This window comes from Chiloscyllium punctatum, chromosome 16 (genome assembly GCF_047496795.1).
Source record: "Chiloscyllium punctatum isolate Juve2018m chromosome 16, sChiPun1.3, whole genome shotgun sequence".
In the NCBI taxonomy this organism is placed as follows: Eukaryota; Metazoa; Chordata; class Chondrichthyes; order Orectolobiformes; family Hemiscylliidae; genus Chiloscyllium; species Chiloscyllium punctatum.
In genome coordinates this window covers 14,671,114-14,691,778 of record NC_092754.1, presented here as the reverse complement: position 1 = coordinate 14,691,778, position 20,665 = coordinate 14,671,114, and the positions used below count along the sequence as shown (strand labels likewise).

At 41.5% G+C, this 20,665-nt stretch overlaps 1 protein-coding gene across 6 annotated transcripts in view; it reads right to left on the bottom strand.

Annotated features, from left to right (window-relative positions):
* prkcz (protein kinase C, zeta) overlaps positions 1 to 20,665 on the bottom strand; it is a 428,930-nt gene that overhangs the window by 214,725 nt on the left and 193,540 nt on the right. For 4 of the 6 annotated variants that reach the window (XM_072586280.1, XM_072586278.1, XM_072586282.1 and 1 more), the window contains one exon: positions 5,073 to 5,204. In XM_072586280.1, the coding sequence (XP_072442381.1) occupies positions 5,073 to 5,204 (132 nt within the window). Of the gene's footprint in view, positions 1 to 5,072; positions 5,205 to 14,720; positions 14,984 to 20,665 lie in introns of those variants that run through there. The other 2 variants (XM_072586283.1, XM_072586279.1) reach the window with 2 other exon arrangements.

Sequence of the window (20,665 nt, the reverse complement as noted above, 5' to 3'; positions counted from 1 at the left end):
GACCACATGCAATGGAGAAGCGTACTGGATATGCAAATACAAAGACATGGAAAACATGCTGTCTAGATTCAATATATGCAAGAAGTAGAGAAACACACTGAAGGAAAAGATGATTGCAAGTAAAGGACCACTAGATTGTGGGAGATGATTTATTCACATAAAGCAAGAATGATAGCTCTTATTTGCAGGCCACTGCTCAAGGTTAATTTTTAACCAGGTGAAAGACTTGAGAGATATGACAATCTAAGCAGTCCAAGTTCTGTTTAATAAGCAAGGAATTGTTAAAAAATATTAATGTGAAATAATAGCACCCAGTTTCACATCTAAAAAGAGTTTAAGAAATGCATTATGGACTCAACCTCATCACTCCGGAACACAGGCTTTACATAAAGACATATGCAGATGATCCAACGCTTGCAAAATTTTGAGGGACAGAGGAAGACTGAAAACGAGCCTTATTGCTACTGTAAGCCACATCTTCTGAGGCCAAGACGGAGCCACCTGCAGAGTTGCTGAATGGAAGAAAATAAGTCTAAACTTCCAAGCAATAAACATCCTCCAAGAGACCAGGAGGAAGTGAGACAGCAAAAAACTGAAGCACAAGAAAGAAAAAGTCAGCATTTTAATAAATTCCCAACTGGATTGTTTAAAGATCAAACTGAACATGTGCAGGAACCAATCATGAAAACTTAAGAGTCCAGCAAAAGTTACTGCTGAAGTTGATACCTCAAGATGATGCATCATGGAGACTGAAACCAAGCAGCAAATGAGGAGAAATGGAGTTCATAGTCAACCTAAACTGGAGTTGGAAAAGCATAAAAAGTTTATCAAAATCACTAACCAGTGAGACAAAATTAGCAACAGAAAACATAAGTTAATTGTGGTCCTGGGAAAGGACAGCAGGATAATCAACATTTTGGGCAAAAGCCCTTCATCACGAATTCTTGAGGATTCCTCATTCCTGATGAAGGGCTTTTGCCTGAAATGTCAACTTTCCTGCTCCTCGGATGCTGCCTGACCTGCTGTGCTTTTCCAGCACCACACACTTGGCTCTGACCTCCAACATCTGCAGTTCTCACTTTCGCATAACAGAAAACATGACTCTAGCATGCACAACATAGCTGTAGTGATCGGAGTGACGTCAACCTCCCCTAATTCTGAGACGCTATCAGTTTCAGTCAGCAGTTCGAGAATTAGAAGAATCAGTATCGGGATTTTGACATGATTAAGACGACTGGCAAAGGCACATGACTTTGATTTAACTTGAAGAGAGATGCTGAGACATCAACTGGACTTGAAACAGACATTTCAATTGGCTTTGTCATTAGAAAATGTGGCAAGTGAAACTCACGAGTTACAGGGTAACCTGACAGAAGTGGATACCCTCGCAAGCTGACTGAGCCTGGGGAAGACCACTTGAGTGAAGGGAATCGCATTGGTCCACACTGGACATATCCTGAACAGAGGGACTCTAGGTCAGCCCACAGCAAAACCTCAAAACAAAGCCAAGCCTCGGCCAAACACTTAAAACGTTCTTCAGGATTTGGGCTGGCAGGCCATGATTGTTGCTGCTGACATTCAGACTCAAGACAGCAAACAAAAAAAGTTCCACTAGATCTAAATCGAGTAAGAGAACACATAGGCCACCATCCAGGAGAGTGCACACCATGGAAAGTCCATTTACAGCTGATGTGTAACAGTTAAACTGCTTAGCAACATCCAGACCAGAACCAAAGTATTGACTGAAATCCACCAGGGTCATCCTGGGGTTTCCAAAATGAAGATCTGGTGAGAAGTTACGTTTGGTGACCAGGACTGGATGCTGACATATCTGTCCACTGCCCCGCCAATGCAGAGTGCCAACAAAGAACAAATATTACCACCCACATTCACGGGAATAGCAGGGTAAACCCTGAACTCAGTTACACATCAACTATGCCGGTCCTTTCATGGGGTCTATGTTCTTAATTATTGTGGATGCCCATTCGAAATGGTTCGATGTGCTTTTATCAAGCACGGGAATGATGACTGAAAAGCTATGAGCATCTTTTGCAATACATGGATTCTCGGAGGTGTTGGTCGCAGACAATGGGCCATCGTTTACCAGCAGGGAATTCATGTATTTCCTAAAGTCAAATGGTATTTGGTATTAAAGGATAGCTCCATACCATCCATCATCCAATGGTCTTGAGGAAAGAGCAGTATAAACCTTGAAGGCTGGCTTAAAGAAACAGTCTACTGCTTCACTCGATAGCAAACTGTCCAGATTTCCTATTTGATTGTAGGACCATTCCTCATGCAACAACAAGATTGTTAATGGGGAAAAACCTCCACGTAAGCGTGGACAAAGGACAAGATTCCTCTAAGAAAGGAAGGCAATTCACTTCAGGAGATGAAGTTTGGTGTCAAAACCATGAGAATGGCCCTCCCCATGGGTGACAGGCATGGTCGAAGTCAGGTCAGGTCCCATGACATAAGTTATTTTTGGAGAAGAGGCGGTCCTGAACAAGAACATGGATCACATGAAAGCTGCAACCTTGCAAATTGGACAGGAACAAAACATACTTGGCCCCTCGGAACATCTGGCAAGGCTGTCAGAATCCACGAGATCCCCCCCCCTCTGTCTAGCAGCAAAGGAACCACTGAGGATGAAATGGACACAGATGTCACAGCCTTGACACCGCTACTGCCTGAAGATAATGATCAATTTCTTCCGAGATGCTCCAAGTGCAGAGATAGACCATAGTCCAATGCACACCAATGTCCAAGGCAGAGTTGGAGGAACTAGATCTGGTGTGAAAATGCCCCAGAAGATGCTACAGGAGAAAGAACAGGCCTATATCCCAGGACTTAGAGCAGAGGGATGTCCTGAATGCAATGAGGTTAGTGGATGAATAGCTTACAATGAGTTCCCTGATTGGACCAGATTAACAGTCTCAATTAGGGAGTGCTGGCTGACAGATATGAACAGGAGTTTTGAGGGTTCTATTTACCGTAGGGGCCAACTATGAGATAGCTGTGTCAGTGTCTCGTACTATGCACGTGTAAATCAAGGGAGACTTGGTGATGGGATACCAGCCTTTGTGGAGTTATTTCATTGTATGTGCAATATGCTTACTCACCACTGAGAACAACAAAGGCCAAATCTAGGTGACATCTTACTAGCCAGATAACATTTTTAGAAGAGACACCATAAAAAGTTATAAAGAGGAACTTAATTTATTTTGAAATATTATTTAGTTTATAAAGACTTGAACAGATTAGGGATAGCGGAATTATGTTTTGGAAGAAAGAGGGTGTTATATATTCTTGCATTGTTTATCAATAGCAAGGAACTAATTAGCTAGGAGCCAATTGGACATTTAAGTGTTCCAGTTGGCAATAGCCAAGGCTACTCTGGATATTCAGATACTGAGTCAGATGTTTCAATCCAGGCAGCATTCTCAAATAACTCAATTTTTCAAGCCTGAAGTCTGACTATTTCAACCATATGGGAGCCAGAAGACATCTAGACATATAACACTTAGTGATATTACTGTTGCACAAATAGTTTTGCTGAACAGTTTCAGTTTTTAATGTCAAACATCATTTCTGAATACTTCATTTGGGGGGGGGGGAACAAGCAACAGGTGGACATAAAGTGACAACTCAAAAAGGATTATCTTTCATTCCAGGTTCCAATGCAGTATTTGCAAGTTTAAATGGTGACAGCACTATATACTTCAGATATGTTCCTTGTAGAAGTAATTTTCAAATGTTTGTTTTTCCAAATATATTTATCCACTTATTTAGGCAGATGAAATTAATTATCATGACATACGTTCCACAATTAAGAAACAATTTTAACTTATTGGGGCAAATTAAAATTATAAATCTAAGATGCACATTTTTATTTATTAAATACGTTATTCATCTGTTATAAGCCTATGCCCCCTCAAAAAAAATAAATTCCTCCTTATTTCCATTACGAATGAGAAAATATTTGTTTTGAAATTGTATCCTAGACATCCCCCATGAGGGAAAACACCCTTTCAGCATCATGTCAAACTCCTCAGAGTAATGTTTTATAACAACACTTCCCATTCTCTAAATGCCAATGGAGCACAGGCCCAACAGTTCAGTTTGAAATAGAAATAAACTAAATGTGTCAAATAAAGTAGGAATCAATAGTCCTTTGTACTGTAGAAAACCAACCAAATTTTTAATTAGTTGAGATAGGTTGAACAATACAATTTCAGTACTTAACATTTGTAGTTTAGTTGTTATTAAGCTTGTTTTAGATTGCTAACTTACTAAAGTTGTTAAATACATCTGATAGGAAGTGTATTATTACAGTTTACCAAAGAACAGCATGAAACATTAGTGTAACAATATTCTTGGTGCTAAATGAGGAATTATTCATGCAGTTATAGTTTTAACAATTATGCAAACACATTCTGACATAGTTAAACTGGAGCCAGACACTACCCAAGAATTGAAACACAGTCCTAAATCATCCTCTTTGAAATCAATACGTATCAATGGACAGCGACCAGGAGTGGAAAATAGTTGTTATGCTCCTGAGCCTAAAAACATGAAGGCCAACTGTAACAGGACAGTTGCTGCTTGATTGGAACAGACCAACTCAGAAGAATTGGAAGTCAGAACTTGGAATCTTTCTGTCCTTCATGGCTTAGTGACAGCACATAGTGCATTCATTACCAAGTTATCACAGCTTAATTCTCTGCCAGAACATTTAACAGGTTCCAATAGACGCAGAGATTCCCATTACTCTTTGAATTGATATGTTTTGATTTCAAGTTTTATAGAAGCAACTACATTGGCTTAACTACTCAAAAGGAAAGATGGAGAGAATTTAAAACTCCAAAAGAATACATGGTTTTGTCATTCAGTCGTGGAATAGTGCAACACTTACAAATGTTATCTAAGTGATAGTCAGTCTGCAGCTTTGGGATATCTCTTTTCTTTGAATTTCAGTAGTGCATATGTAAAACCAAGGTAGGAAAATAATGAAGAACAGAGTCGGCACAAACAACATCAATATCTTTGGTACAGAGATATGCGCTACTTACCATATGCCTTTGGCACGTCACAGGAACAAGTTTGTGACAGCGCTTATGGACCAACAACTTGCAGTTGATACACTTGTAGCCCTGCCTGCCTAGACTCCATATCCTTTCACTGCAGTGTCCACAGTAAGCCTTCTGCGAAGAAGAGCACAATTAGCATACATTGTTAGTATTTTTTCCCACTACGTATCCACTTGAGACAAGCATGCCAGTTGTTTACAAGTAAGCACGAATGCAAGAGATTGTCAAGTCAAGTTCAATCACACTGTAGAGTTGAATTGGAAACTGAGCCAAGGCAAGGTGGTGCTAGGACAATATAGAATGAACAGGATTTTTTTTCAAAATAATGGATGTCCCATTTATATTTCAGTGAGACGGGCTGGTAGTGGGAAAGTATTGCAAAGGCCCAGGTTAAAGACATAGGTTCATGGGTTAGAATCCTTTTACAATAACTGGTGGAATTTGAATTCAATTTATGGATAAATTAAATTAATGAAATTGAATTAATTGATAAAACATATTTGAATTGAAAACTAGTTTGATGTTACACAAATTCATTTGATTCACTGAAAGCCTTTTAGGGAAGGTAATCTGTTGTCTCACCCTGGATTCATAGAAATGTGATTGGATTTTGAATTGCTCTAGCAGTCCACTCAGTTGTACCAAATAATTATTTAAAAGTGAAAAAGGAACAAAACTGGATGGACTATGTGCTACCAAATTAGGTACCATAAGTGATAACTGTCAATACCAAACTGGCAACTCTGCAAAATCCTCCTTTCTACCATTTCAGACTTTTGTTCCAAATTGGGATAGCTGTCCCACAGCCTGACATTGTCCAGAAGGTCTGATTCTGAGAGTTTAACTTTGTCTCGGACATCACCATCATCAACTCTGGTAATGTCCTGTCATACTGGCAGACAGTCAGGAGGGAACTGCCCTTGAATACTTTAATATTGACACAAGACATACGAACATGTGAAGAAGCAGGAGTCAGCAATTTGGCCCCTCGAGTTGGCTCTACCAGTTATCTCAGAGTACAACAGGATCTTGACCAGATGGGTGGCCAAGGGAGTTTAACTTAGACAAATACGAGGTGCTGCATTTTGGAAAAGCAAGTCCGAGCAGGACTGCTACACTTAATGGTGAGGTCCTGGGGAGTGTTGCTGAACAAAGTTCTTGGAGCAGGTTCATAATTCCTTGAAAGTAGTTTTGCAGTTAGATAGGATAGTGAAGGCAGCATTTGGCATGCTTTCCTTTATGAGTATTGAGTATATGAGTTGGGAGGCTATGTTGTGGCTCTACAGGACATTGGTTAGGCCACTGTTGGAATACTGCGTGCAATTCTGGTCTCCTTCCCATCGGAAGGATGTTGTAAGACATGAAAGGGTTCAGAAAGATTTACAAAGATGTTGCCAGGGTTGGAGGATTTGAGCTGCAGGGAGAGGCTGAATAGGCTGGTGCTCTTCTCCCTAGAATATTGGAGGCTGAGGGGTGACATTATAGAGGTTTATAAAATCATGAGGGGCATGGATAGGATAAATAAACAAGGTATTTTCCCTGGGTTAGGAGAGTCCAGAACTGGGCGGCATAGGTTTAGGGTGAAAGGGGAAAGATATAAAATTGACCTGAGGGGCAACCCTTTCACACAGAGGGTGGAGTGTGTAATGAATGAGTTGCCAGAGGAAGTGGTAGAGGCTGATACAATTATGGCATTTAAAAGGCATCTGGATGGGTATTTGAATAGCAAAGGTTTAGAGGGATAAGGGCCAAATGGGGCAAGATTCAGTTAGGATATCTCGTCAGCATGGACAAGTTGGACTGAAATGTCTGTTTCTATGCTGTACATCTCTATAACTCTACGATCCTGAATTCGGATTTTAACCTCAACTCTATATCGCTGCAAATCCCCAAAAAAATCTTTCATCCCTTTGGTTTGCAAGAATCTATCCATCTCTACCTTAAAATTATTTAAAGATCCTGTGACTATTGCCTTTTGGAGAAGGGAATTTCAAAGACTCTCAATACGTTTTTCTTAAAAAAAACTTCTTCATCTGTTTTAAATGTGCGTCACGCATATTAAACTATAACTTCTATTTCCGGGTTCTTCCACAAGAGGAAACTTGTCAAGTTCCCTCAGGATCTTGGAGAAAGTGAGGACTGCAGATGCTGGAGATCAGAGCTGAAAAATGTGTTGCTGGAAAAGTGCAGGTCAGGCAGCATCCAAGGAGCAGGAGAATCGACGTTTTGGGCATAAGCCCTTCTTCAGGAATTCCTGAAGAAGGGCTTATGCCCGAAACATCGATTCTCCTGCTCCTTGGATGCTGCCTGACGTGCTGCGCTTTTCCAGCAACACATTTTTCAGCTCCCTCAGGATCTTGTATGTTTTAATCAAATCATCTGACTCTAAGCTCCAGAGGGTACAGGCTAAGCCTTTTCTCAAAGGTAACCCACTCATTTCAGGTATTAGCTGAGTAAACTTTCTCTGAACTGCTATCAAGGCATAACCGTCCTTCCTGAAGTCCAGTGACCAGTACTGCACACAATACTTGCGATGCAGTCTCACCATGGTGCTGTGTAATGGAATCGTAATCTTCTAACATTTGCATTCAATTTCCCCTTGCAATAAACCATAACATTTCATTAGTTTTCCTCATTATTTGCTGTACCAGCACAACCTTCTGTGCTTCATGCATTACGACACCCAGACCCATCTGCATCTTAAGAGCTCTGCAATATCTCACAATTTATATATTGTTTTTACATTCATTACAGCAAACGGAGACGTTTTTACATTACACGACATGAGGTGTCATGGTAACAAGTTAAATACAGACAAACAAGCCTCCTACTGATTACAACGTATTGCCTTTCTTCAGATGAATGATTCAGTATTGAGGAATAAGTACTACTCAAGTTGAACAATAATTGAAGGTGGCAAGAGCAAATAATATACTTTGGATTGGGACTTGAATGTCTAATATCCATAAGTGTGGCTCAGAAGCACTACATCTGACTGAGCTGGCCAAGTTCTGAAAGATATTTTTTGCAAGGTTTGTAGCTCAGGTTGAGGTTTAGGGTGTAGGTTTGCTCACTTAGCTGCAGGTTTGATATCCAGATGTTTCATTACCTGGCTAGGTAACATCATCAGTGGCAACCTCCAAGTGAAGCGAAGCTGTTGTCTCCTGCTTTCTATTTATATGTTTGTCCTGGATGGGGTTCCTGGGGTTTGTGGTGATGTCATTTCCTGTTCGTTTTCTGAGGGGTTGATAAATGGTATCTAGATCGGTGTGTTTGTTTATGTCATTGTGGTTGGAGTGCCAGGCCTCAAGGAATTCTCTGGCATGTCTTTGCTTAGCCTGTCCCAGGATAGATGTGTTGTCCCAGTTGAAATGGTGGTTTTTTTTCATCCGTCTGTCGGATTACGAGGGAGAGAGGGTCATGTCTTTTTGTGGCTAACTGGCGTTCGTGTATCCTGGTGGCTAACTTTCTTCCTGTTTGTCCTACGTAGTGTTTGTGGCAGTCCTTGCATGGAATTTTGTAGATGACGTTGGTTTTGTCCATGGGTTGTACTGGGTCTTTTAAGTTTGTTAGTTTTTGTTTGAGTGTGTTGGTGGGTTTGTGTGCTACTCGGATCCCGAGTGGTCTTAGTAGACTGGCTGTCATTTCTGAAACTTCTTTGATGTATGGTAAGGTAGTTAGGGTTTCTGGCTGTGTTAGGTCTGCTTGTCATGGTTTGTTCCTGAGGAATCTGTGGACTGTATTTTTTGAGCATCCGTTCTTCTTGAATACGTTGTATAGGTGGTTCTCCTCTGTTTTCCGAAGTTCGTCTGCGCTGCAGTGTGTGGTGGCTCGTTGGAATAGTGTTCTGATACAGCTTCATTTGTGTGTGTTGGGATGGTTGCTGGTGTAGTTACGTATTTGATCAGTGTTTGTCGGTTTTCTGTATACGCAGGTTTGTAGTTGTCCGTTGTCCTTTCTTTCGACTATGACGTCCAGGAATGCGAGTTTGTTGTCGGTTTCTTCCTCCTTGGTGAACTTTATGCCTGTGAGAGTGTTGTTGGTAATGTTAAATGTCTCTTCTATCTTGTTTCGTTTTGTGATGACAAAGGTGTCATCTACGTAGCGGACCCAGATTTTTGGTTTGATGGTGGGCTGTTTGTTCTGGTCTTTGCATTACCGCTTCGGCTATGAATCCTGATAGCGGAGATCCCATGGGTGTTCCGTTGGTTTGTTTGTAGATCATGTTGTTGAAGGTGAAGTGGGTTGTGAGGCACAGGTCCACTAGCTTCATGATGTTTTCGTTGGTAATGTGATTGATGGTGGTTGGGGTGTGTGTGATGGTCTCTTCTAAAAGCGTGGCAAGTGTTTCCTTTGCCAGGTCGATGTTGATGGAAGTGAACAGCGCTGTTACGTCGAATGAGATCATTGTTTTGTCTTCCTCTATTTTGGTGTTTTGGTGAGTTTTAGGAATTCCTGGGTGGAGTGGATGGAGTGCTGTGACTTTTCTACTAGGTATTTCAGTCTTGCGTATAGTTCTTTGACCAGTCTGTAAGTTGGTGTGCCGGGTAGTGAGACTATGGGTCTGAGGGGGGGCTCCTGGTTTATGGATTTTTGGCAGTCCGTAGAATCGTGGGGTGTTGGTCCCGTCTGGTTGTATTGTCTGGAACTGTGTAATTTTCTTAGGAGATATGTAATTTTGTTTCCTAGTTGTGGGGTCAGATCTAGTGCCACCTGTTGGTAGGTGTTGGTGTCTGCGAGTAATGCATTGGCTTGCTCTATGTAGTCCCTTCTGTTCAGGATGACTGTGAGCCGACCCTTGTCTGCAGGTAATATGACTATGTTTTTGTCTTTTTTGAGGTTGAGGTTTTCTCGGGCTTTCTTTTCTTGTGTGTTCAGTTTGTTTCCTTCCCTCTTTCGGACAGATGCGGTAGAACGAGCCATAAACACCAGAGTAGGGTGCAACTATCTGTCCGATCGTTTGTTGCGTTTCTTCCGTGAGTTTGTTGTCCTTCAATGTGGTTTCTACCACGTCTGTCCGAAAGAGGGAAGGAAACAAACTGAACACACAAGAAAAGAAACCCCAAGAAAACCTCAAAAAAGACACATCCCATCTACATCCCAGCTACATCCCATCCTGAAAAAAGATAAAACAATTATTGACTGATTACCTCTTCTAAATCACCACCAAAGCAACAGAAATTGTTGTCAAAAGTGCTATCACTTACATCACAACAACCTGCTTATAGATGCTCCAATAGGATTCTGTCAGGGCCACTTAAATCCTGATCTCACTACAGCCTTGGTCCAAACATGGACAAAAGAGCGGAACTCAAAAAAAAGTGACGAATCATGACCTGCGACATTAAAGCAAGTGTGCTGGCACAGGCCCAAGCAAAATTCAAACCATTGAGCATCAGGGGAGAAAACTTTCCACTGGTTGTCATAAAAACTAATACAAATGAAAATGAATATGTTTGTTGGAAACCAATAAATTCAGTCCAAGGATTTCATTGCAAGAGTTGCTCAGGTTGGACATTTTAATCAACCGATTCAGATGTGAGACCACTGGTGCAGATGGAATTTAAACTCAGGCCTCCTGGCTCAGAGACAGGTACACACTCGCTACATGACAAGAACCCTTCAGATGCCATAGGTTAGATATTTTCTAATCAATTTATCGAGAGATGTTATGACACCTCTGAAGCAATGTGCCAATGGGCTGAGAAGTGGCAGATGGAGTTTAATTCAGATAACTGTGAGGTGCTGCATTTTGGGAAAGCAAATCTTAGCAGGACTTGTACACTTAATGGTAAGGTCCTGGGGAGTGTTGCTGAACAAAGAGACCTTGGAGGGTATGTTCATAGCTCCTTGAAAGTGGAGTCGCAGGTAGATAGGATAGTGAAGGCGGCGTTTGGTATGCCTTCCTTTATTAGTCAGAGTATGGAGTACAGGAGTTGGGAGGTCATGTTGCGGCTGTACAGGACATTGGTTAGGCCACTGTTGGAATATTGTGTGCAATTCTGGTTTCCTTCCTATCGGAAAGATGTTGTGAACCTTGAAAGGGTTCAGAAAAGATTTACAAGGATGTTGCCAGGGTTGGAGGATCTGAGCTACAGGGAGAGGCTGAACAGGTTTTCCCTGGAGCGTCGGAGGCTGAGGGGTGACCTTATAGAGGTTTATAAAATAAAATCATGAGGGACATGGATAGGATAAATAGACAAAATCTTTTCCTTGGGGTGGGCAAGTCCAGAACTAGAGGGCGTAGGTTTAGGGTGAGAGGGGAAAGTTATAAAAGAGACCGAAGGGGCAACTTTTTCACGCAGAGGGTGGTACGTGTATGGAATGAGCTGCCAGAGGACGTGGTGAAGGATGGTACAATTGCAATATTTAAGAGGCATTTGGATGGGTATATGAATAGGAAGGGTTTGGAGGGATATGGGCCGGGTGCTGGCAGGTGGGACAAGATTGGGTTGGGATATCTGGTCGGCATGGACAAGTTGGACCATAGGTTCTCTTTCTGTGTTGTATATCTCTTTGACTATGACTTTGGAACAGGTGGGACTTGAACCCAGGCCTCTCTCGTCTGGGACAGGGACATTACCACTGCTTCCCAAGAGGGCTCCCTTCCTAGTTTACATTTTCTTTTTTGAAAATTTAAACCGATTTTTCTAATCAACTTATTCAGTGATGTTATTATACACCTGAAAGTGAGACTGCTATCCAGGCCTCCTAGTCCAGGCGCAAGGACACTACTACTGTGCCAGAAGAGGGTCCTCAGTTCATTCTTTTCACTGGTAATTGGGATTTGGCAACAAACGTCAGCCTTGAAAACATTAAAGAAAACCTTTCTACCTGAAATCTCCTCAAATGTTCAAGTGTGTCAAGACTTGGACAATATCCAGGTTTGGAGTTAAAGTGACAAGTGATGTTTGTACCACAGAAGTGCCAGACAATGACTGACTATCTCCAACAAGACAGAAACTAACCAGCGACCTTTGACATTTAAATAGCATAACCGTTGCTGAATACTCCATATCAACATCCTGAGGGTTACAATTGACTAGAAACAGAATGGATCCAGCCTTGAATGAGTTATTTGTCTGTTTAAATTCAGCATCTTGGCTGTGTAATTATTCAATTTCTTTAATTCTTTGTGTTTACTTGCCTGATCAATTAGTTTTCCATTGAGAGCTATAGGCATAATGTCCAATAAGTCAAGCCAATATATGGACAAATTACTGCAATTAACGGTTTCTCATTGCTAGACACAACCCCCATTAAAAGTAAGCACTTTATAATTACTCACATAAGCTTAGTACATTCATTGCCTAACATTGCCAGAACACTATCCTTGCTATCTCCTTTACTTAATAAATGCAAATTGGGACTACGGTTGGTATGCATAAAAACAAGTTTAAATTCTACCTTCTGGTGCACTTAACAGACAGTTATCTGACAACAATGACGAAGAAAGGAAAAGAATATCAGAAGATCAGAATATCAGAATACGGTCAGAGGATGTAGGAGGGGAAGAAGCTCATGTACAGCATAATCCCCAGTATTGACTAGCTGGGCCAGACAGTTTGCTGTAGATTGGATGTTATTATTCTACTAAAATTTCTGAGCTGGTAGAGTTAGTAAGTTGGCAGATGACAACAAAATTGGAGGTGTAGTGGACAGTGAAGAAGGTTACCTCGGATTACAACGGGATCTTGATCAGATGGGTCAATAGGCTTAGGAGCGGCAGTTGGAGCTTAATTTAGATAACTGTGAGGTGCTGCATTTCGGGAAAGCAAATCTTAGCAGAACTTCTATACTTAATGGTAAGGTCCTAGGGAGTATTGCTGAACAGAGACCTTGGAGTGCAGGTTCATAGCTCCTTGAAAGTGGAGTCAAAGGTAGATAGGATAGTGAAGGCGGCGTTTGGTATGCTTTCTTTTATTGGTCAGAGTATTGAGTACAGTAGTTGGGAGGTCATGTTGCAGCTGTACAGGATATTGGTTAGGCCACTGTTGGAATATTGCGTGCAATTCTGGTTTCCTTCTTATCGGAAAGATGTTGTGAAACTTGAAAGGATTCAGAAAAGATTTACAAGGATGTTGCCAGAATTGGAGGATTTGAGCTGTAGGGAGAGGCTGAGCAGGCTGGGGCTGTTTTCCCTGAAGCATCGGAGGCTGAGGGGTGACCTTATAGAGGTTTATTAAATCATGAGGGGCATGGATAGGATACATAGACAAAGTTTTTTCCCTTGGTTGGGGGGAGTCTAGAACTAGAGGGAATAGGTTTAGGGTGAGAGGGGAAAGATATAAAAAGGAACTAAGGGGCAACGTTTTCATGCAAAGGATGGTACGTGAATGGAACCAGCTGCCAGAGCAAGTGGTGGACTCTGGTACAATTGCAACATTTAAAAGGCATTTGGATGGGTATGTGAATAGGAAGGGTTTGGAGGGACATGGGCTGGGTGCTGGCAGGTGGGACCAGATGGGGTTGGGATAGCTGGTCAGCATGGGCGTGATGGACCAAATGGTCTGTTTCCGTGCTGTACATCTCTATGACTCGATGTTTAACAAACTGCTGGACATTAACGACACAAACTGGAAAATATTGTGTTAACATTGCAAATGCAAATCTGAATATTTGAAGTTGTACATTTACATCGAGTAACAATTCTTAAGCAAATAACAACATTGGGGCACAGTGGTAAAAGCCTTTCCTCTGGGACAGGAGCTCTCGATTCAAATTCCACCTTGGGTCTGATAGCCACAGAAGGGGCATCAAAAAGATTGATTATCAATTAATTGCCCGTGACAAGTAGCAAGAGTAGGATGGTTTCTTGGTGAGCCAGAACCACATGGTAGCTGCAGCAATGCAGCCTCAGGATGTCAGAAGATTCCATGTGCAAGTTTTTGTCATGACTAAATGTCATGGTTGTTGACAATAGCTCTATGTACATATACGACATTCTCACATTTAGAACACTGGACAGGTGATCGATTCATGCTGCCCATTTCTGATTTTAAAGGTTGTGGACCCTGGCTCATGAAAAAAGTGGTGTGGCCGGGGAATTGGTGAGGTGTACAATCATTTAGGAGGAGAAATTTCTTCACTTCATCTTTGAATATCTTTAAGAGGAGAATACCCATGCTTTTGGTTTCTCATGGAATCAAGGGCTATCAGGAGCCAAAGGCAAACACGAGCCATGATCATACTCAGCAGAGCAGGCTGGACAAGACATGCAGTCTCAATCTTCATCCTATCTCTTGTTAACACTTCATTTCTCATTTTTGTTACATTCTGAAGCAAATTCTCTTTACTCAGCACACTCTATTAATTAAATTTTAAAAATTCAACACATGCCCAATTTTTCCACAGCATAATGTACATTACAGCAGTATGACTCCAACTCCCCATTTTAAAAGCTAGACATAGAAATATTACAAATTTGTTTGAAAAATATTGAGCGTGAATCCAGAATGAATTCAAACTCTTAAGGTAAACAAAATTAGAATGTGAGCTGTTTGTGAACATTGCTGTTAGACTGACACAATGGTTCATTGGTTAGCACTGATGCCTCACAGCACCAGGCATCTGGGTTCAATTCCAGCCTTGGGCAACTGTTTTGTGTGGATTTGCATATTCTTCCCTTACCTGGATGGGTTTCTGCTAGGTGCTCTGATTTTCTCCCGCAGTCCAAACATGTACAGGTTAAGCGGACTGGCCATCCTAAATTGCTCTGTAGTGTCCAGGGATCTGCAGGCTAGGTGGATTAAATAAATGCGAGGCTACAGGGATGGGGTAAGGGTCTGGGTCTGGGTGGGTTGAGCTTTGATTCAATGGGCTGAATGGAGATAGTAGGGATTTCAATACACTGTTGGACCAAATGATTAATTTGCCGTTCTTCATGCAATACATTTTGTTACTACACCCTTGTACTTTGAGAAAGTGACAAAATTCTGCAAGATAGCTGTGCAATATTGGGTGAGGGAAACAGCAAGACAGCACAAAATTCAAATGAGAGAGAGAATATGAATAAGAATTATGAATATGAACTAATTACAGAACAACATTAGCAGCTTGTAGTTTATGACTGAAAAGTTATAAAAAGGTGGTCAAAATAGGGCAGGTTTGTTATCATCAGACAACAGCGTTAGTGCTATAACCTGCAGTCTCCTCTAACAGAAGAGATAGTCAGTGCAGAAAACATCAAGTTACTTAAGGTAAATATGCTGGCACATGCTTTCCAGGTATAAGAAAAAATTCAAATTACAACTTTAATTAAGTTATTCAATTTGACCAAATAGGTTTTTCATGTCAAAGTTGGGGTTCTGCCAAGGCCACCAAGTTCCTGACCTCTCTATCTTGGTTCAGACATGGTCAAAAGAGTTAAAAATCCAGAAGGGAGGCAATAGTGGCCATGTTTGATGTTAAGGCTCCCTCATGGGAGAGGCTAGGACCAATGGACATAGACTCAGAACAAAGAGGCATCAATTTAAGATTGACACTAGAAGGAATTCCTTCTGAGTGCTGAAATTCTTTCAAACTCCTTGCCATAGAGAGCTGAGGGGGCAGAGTCCTTGTGTATATTCAAAGCTTTAATAGGTAGATTTGTGATCAGCAGGGGAATCAAAGATTTTGGAAAAAGGGCAAGTAAGTGGATATTAGGAGTTGTCAGATCAGCCAGGGTAAGAGTGGTGGAGCAGGCTTGAAATTCCTATTTCTTATGGTCTCAAATTCCAATTCCTGAAACCCATGATTAAGAATTCCAAATTCCACAACAGGTAATTTCTGTGGCATTACACACACAATAATAGATCATGGCTATCCCTCTGCCAACCTCAAATTCTGCACTGATAACTGTCTCTTATTTTTGCTTCCTCCTCTCAGTTCTTCTTTACTGCTTCTCTACCTTAGCAGCTCTGCTGACTGTTTTCTCTGATCTTTTCAGATGCTGCCTTCTTTCCTTTAGGAAATGATGCAGTAATGAAATAAACCATCAAATACTAAAGCTGCTTTTACTTTGGGTGGTTGCGGTACACAATCTTTTTATAATGTTAAGTAATGTTAAATGAATAAAACACGCTTCCTTTCTCTTGATCTTCCCTCTAATGACATTCTTTCTACTGTTTTTCTCATTCACTTCCTTTGGTTGGATACACTTATGTTCAAAAATCACTCAATAAAAATATATGCAATTAGTGTCCTTTTTTTCGTAACGTTTGAAAAGTTAAATCCAAGCAAACACAAGACAAAATTACATTGGATGCTGGAATTTTAAATAAAAACCGGAAGTGCTTGAAGTATTCAGCAGCTCTGGCAGCATCTGTGAGAAGAAAAATAGAATCAATCCTTCAAGTTAGTGAACGTTTAAAACTGGGTAAAGTTATAACTGAAATAGACTTTAAGAACGTAAGTAGTAGAAGCAGGAGAAGGCCATCTGGCCCTTTAGGTCTGGTCCGCCATTCAATAACATCATGGCTGATCTTTTGTGGACTCAGTTCCACTTACCTGCACTCCCACCATATCCCTTAATACCTTTACTGTTATAAAGGAATCTATCTTAGCTTTAAAACGTTTACTGAAGTTGCGTCAACTACTTCATTGGGCAAGGAATTCCCTAGATTTACAACCTTCTGTGTGAAGGATTTCCTTCTCAATTCAGCCCTCAATCTTCTGTCCCTAATTGTGAGGTTATGCCCTCTTGTCCTAGTTTCACCTGTCAGTGGAAACATCCTCTCTACTTCTACCTTACTTATTTCTTGCATAATCTTCTACGTTTCTATAAGCTCCCCCTCATTCTTCTAAATTCCAATGAATATAATCCCAGTCTACTCCGTCTCTCCTCGTAAGTCAATCCCCTCAACTCAGGAATCGACCTTGTGAATCTCCTCTGCACCATCTTGAGTGCCAGTACATGTTTTCTCAAGTAAGGAGACCAAAACGGCATGCATTACTCCAGTTGTGGCCTCACCAGCACCTGTACAGCTGCAACATAACCTCCCTGCTTTTAAACTCCATCCCTTTTGCAATGAAGGACAAAATTCCATATGCCTTCCTAACTACTTGCACAAGGACACCCAGGTCCCTCTGCATAGCAGCATGCTGCAACTTTTTACCATTTAAGTAATAATCCTTTTTATGGTTACTCCTACCAAAATGGATTACTTCAAATTTAGTAACACTGTATTGCATCTGCCAGATCTTTGCCCACTCACTCAAATGAGAAAGGGAAGGGGTAATAAGAAACTAAAAAAATCTACAATGGAATAAAGAACTGGAAAGATAAAATAATTTTAAAAACTCTCATAGTACAAGGTGAAAAGGAGTGGTAATAGGACACATTAAATATGTGAAGAAATGTCTACGTATGTCAAGAATGGCAATATAGTTGCCGTCCAAAAGCAAAAGGAAACAAAGGAGAAATTGGGAAAAAGGTAAAGCTAATTGCTGCATTCTGAGGTATTCAACCATGAGTTATTAAATCATAGAAAAGACAATATCAAGAAAGAAATAAGTATGACAGAACAAATTAAACTTGGAGAAAGCTGAGTGGAACCACAGAAAATTAACCAGAAAGTTACTGATGTAGAAATAAAAGAGCAGTCGAAAATATTCAAAGTCACCAAGACAAGCAAAGAGAAATAGATCACATGAGAAAGCAACAATAAATGAGTCACTAACAATATATCATAGTTGAATGAAGAAATTAGAGCAAAACTGTAACTGAGGAAAAAAAACAGCATACACTAAGGACATAGATGACGACCAAGGGAATATGTAAACACTACTGAAAAAGGAAAAAAGTTAGGAAATCTAAGGGATATTACAGAATTAAAATATCAAATAACATGAATCAGTACCCGAAAGACCAAAAAAAAAGAAAATAGATAGGAATGCAAAAATCATGTACAATGATAACAAAATAGCAAAAATCTTCAATAGTTACTAACCCTCAGTTATTTCTCAGGGAGACTAACAAGGTAGGCATGAAAACAGAAAAAATTACGCTGGAAAGGGGAGGGGTCTAATTGGTAAACTAATCAAACTTGCAGACAAGAAAGCTTCGCTGCTAGATGGATTGCATCCATACATATTAAAACAGGGTAAGGAAGAGGAATTAAGCAACTACAACAGGAATAACGCAAGAGAATTAGCAGATAGCTAATGCTATTGATAAATCTGGAGATGCAACAGGTCCAGGAACTATCGACTAATTAGCTTAATGACAAGGAAGAAATTCCACGACTCTGCAAGGCCCACCCAGTGCTATTTGCCGAAAAGGCAAAAATAGGGGCAGAAATCAGAAGGTGATGGAGTCATCAAACCTGTCCAGTTGGAAGTATGGGCAGCACTGGTTGTACAAATTGTGATGTCTGATGAGTCCTTTGTGGGGACTTTAAACAAATGGTAAAGAGCTTTTCACAGCTGGATAAATACACAATCAAGGATGTATATGCAAAGCTGGACAGAAGCCACGCATACTTGCAACTGTGGTTCGAGGAGGATCCCCAGAAGTATGCCACAGTTAATATCCATGAGAGTTTGTAGCAATATACGAGACTACCAATTGGAATATCAGTCTGTCCAATTTTTCAGTTGATGGAGAACATTTTAAAAGGTCTACCCCGGCCGCCATTCAATTAGATGTCATGCTAATAACAGGGAAGACCAATAATGGGCATTGAGAGAATTTGGACATAGCCCTTCGACATTTCTCCCAGGTGGGTGCATGCCTTGGAAGGAAAAAACGTTCCAGGCACCCCAAGTGAGGTACTTGGGCCACAGAGATGGCCAAATACCTATTGGAAGGTAAAGTGAGGGCGATCAAAGATGCCCCAGCTCCCACATCTGTACCGGAGCTTACATCTTTCCTTGGACTGGTCAATTATTATGGAAAGTTTATACATAACCTGGCCTTCATCATGGCACCTTTGCATCAACTTCTTTAAAAAAAAGGGTCAGCTGTGGAAAATGGTTGGGAGGAACAGCTTTCAGCGAAGTGAAGAAACAGCTTAGCACACGATGAGCACAAGTGAGATTTGATAGGACATGTGATGCCTCCCCATATGGCATCAGAGTAGTATTAACCTATTGGTGGCCCAGTGGAGGGAAACACTAAATAGAGAAGGTATCCATGGCAGAACGTAAACACGCCTAGATAGAAAAGGAAAGTGAGGTGGCCATATTTAAAATCAGGGAATCTCTTCAATGACTTTATGAAATAAACTTGTAATTAATAATGAACCAAGTCTAAGAGGATTCCTGAAGAAGGGCTTATGCCCGAAACGTCGATTCTCCTGCTCCTTGGATGCTACCTGACCTGCTGCGCTTTTCCAGCAACACAATTTTCAAGTCTAAGAGAACAAAACGATACCACACATAGCCTCAGGCTAAGTGCATATAATTACAAGTTGGAACACCAAGTGGGAGGTCAAGTAGCAAATGCAGATGCACTAAGTGAACACCCACTGGCAGATACACCAATGGTACCACTACTGCAAGAGTCCATAATGGTTTAAGCTTTCTGGACACACTTCAGTCACAGCTGACAATATCAGACTTTGAATGCAGAAAGAGCCAGTCCTGACTAATCTGAAGCAGCTGGTAGCGAGGGGGAAACCAAAGGGCCATCACAATCAGAACTAAACCTTTCTGGACATGGAAAGCCCAGATCGTGGACTGGATGGCAAGTTATGGGGAGCAAGAGTATTTGTCCTGAGCAAAGGTTCCTGCCAGATACTTGCTGAACTTCACCAGCGTTATTCAGGGGTTTCCAAAATGATGTTAGTAATAAGTCACATCTGGTGGCCAGGATTGGATGGAGACACAATCCTGTTGGTGGGGCAGTGCCCAGAGTGCCAATGAGGACAAAAATTACTATCAGCAGCTCCTCCACGTTTGTGGCAATAACTGGGTGAACAGTCAACTTGGCTACATGTTGACAATGCAGGTCTTTTCATGCACTCAATGTTCTTTATCACTGTGGATGCCTATTCAAAATGATTGGATTGAGCATTAAGGTAAAAACAATCACTGCAGATGCTGGAAACCAAATTCTGGATTAGTGGTGCTGGAAGAGCACAGCAGTTCAGGCAGCATCCAACGAGCAGCGAAATTGACGTTTCGGGCAAAAGCCCTTCATCAGGAATAAAGGCAGTGAGCCTGAAGCGTGGAGAGATAAGCGAGAGGAGGGTGGGGGTGGGGAGAGAGTAGCATAGAGTACAATGGGTGAGTGGGGGAGGAGATGAAGGTGATAGGTCAGGGAGGGGAGGGTGGAGTGGATAGGTGGAAAAGGAGCTAGGCAGGTCGGACAAGTCAAGGGGACAGTGCTGAACTGGAAGTTTGAAACTAGGATGAGGTGGGGGAAGGGGACATGAGGAAGCTGTTGAAGTCCACATTGATGCCCTGGGGTTGAAGTGTTCCGAGGCGGAAGATGAGGCGTTCTTCCTCCAGGCGTCTGGTGGTGAGGGAGCGGCGGTGAAGGAGGCCCAGGACCTCCATGTCCTCGACAGAGTGGGAGGGGGAGTTGAAATGTTGAGCCACAGGGCGGTTTGGTTGATTGGTGCGGGTGTCTCGGAGATGTTCCCTAAAATGCT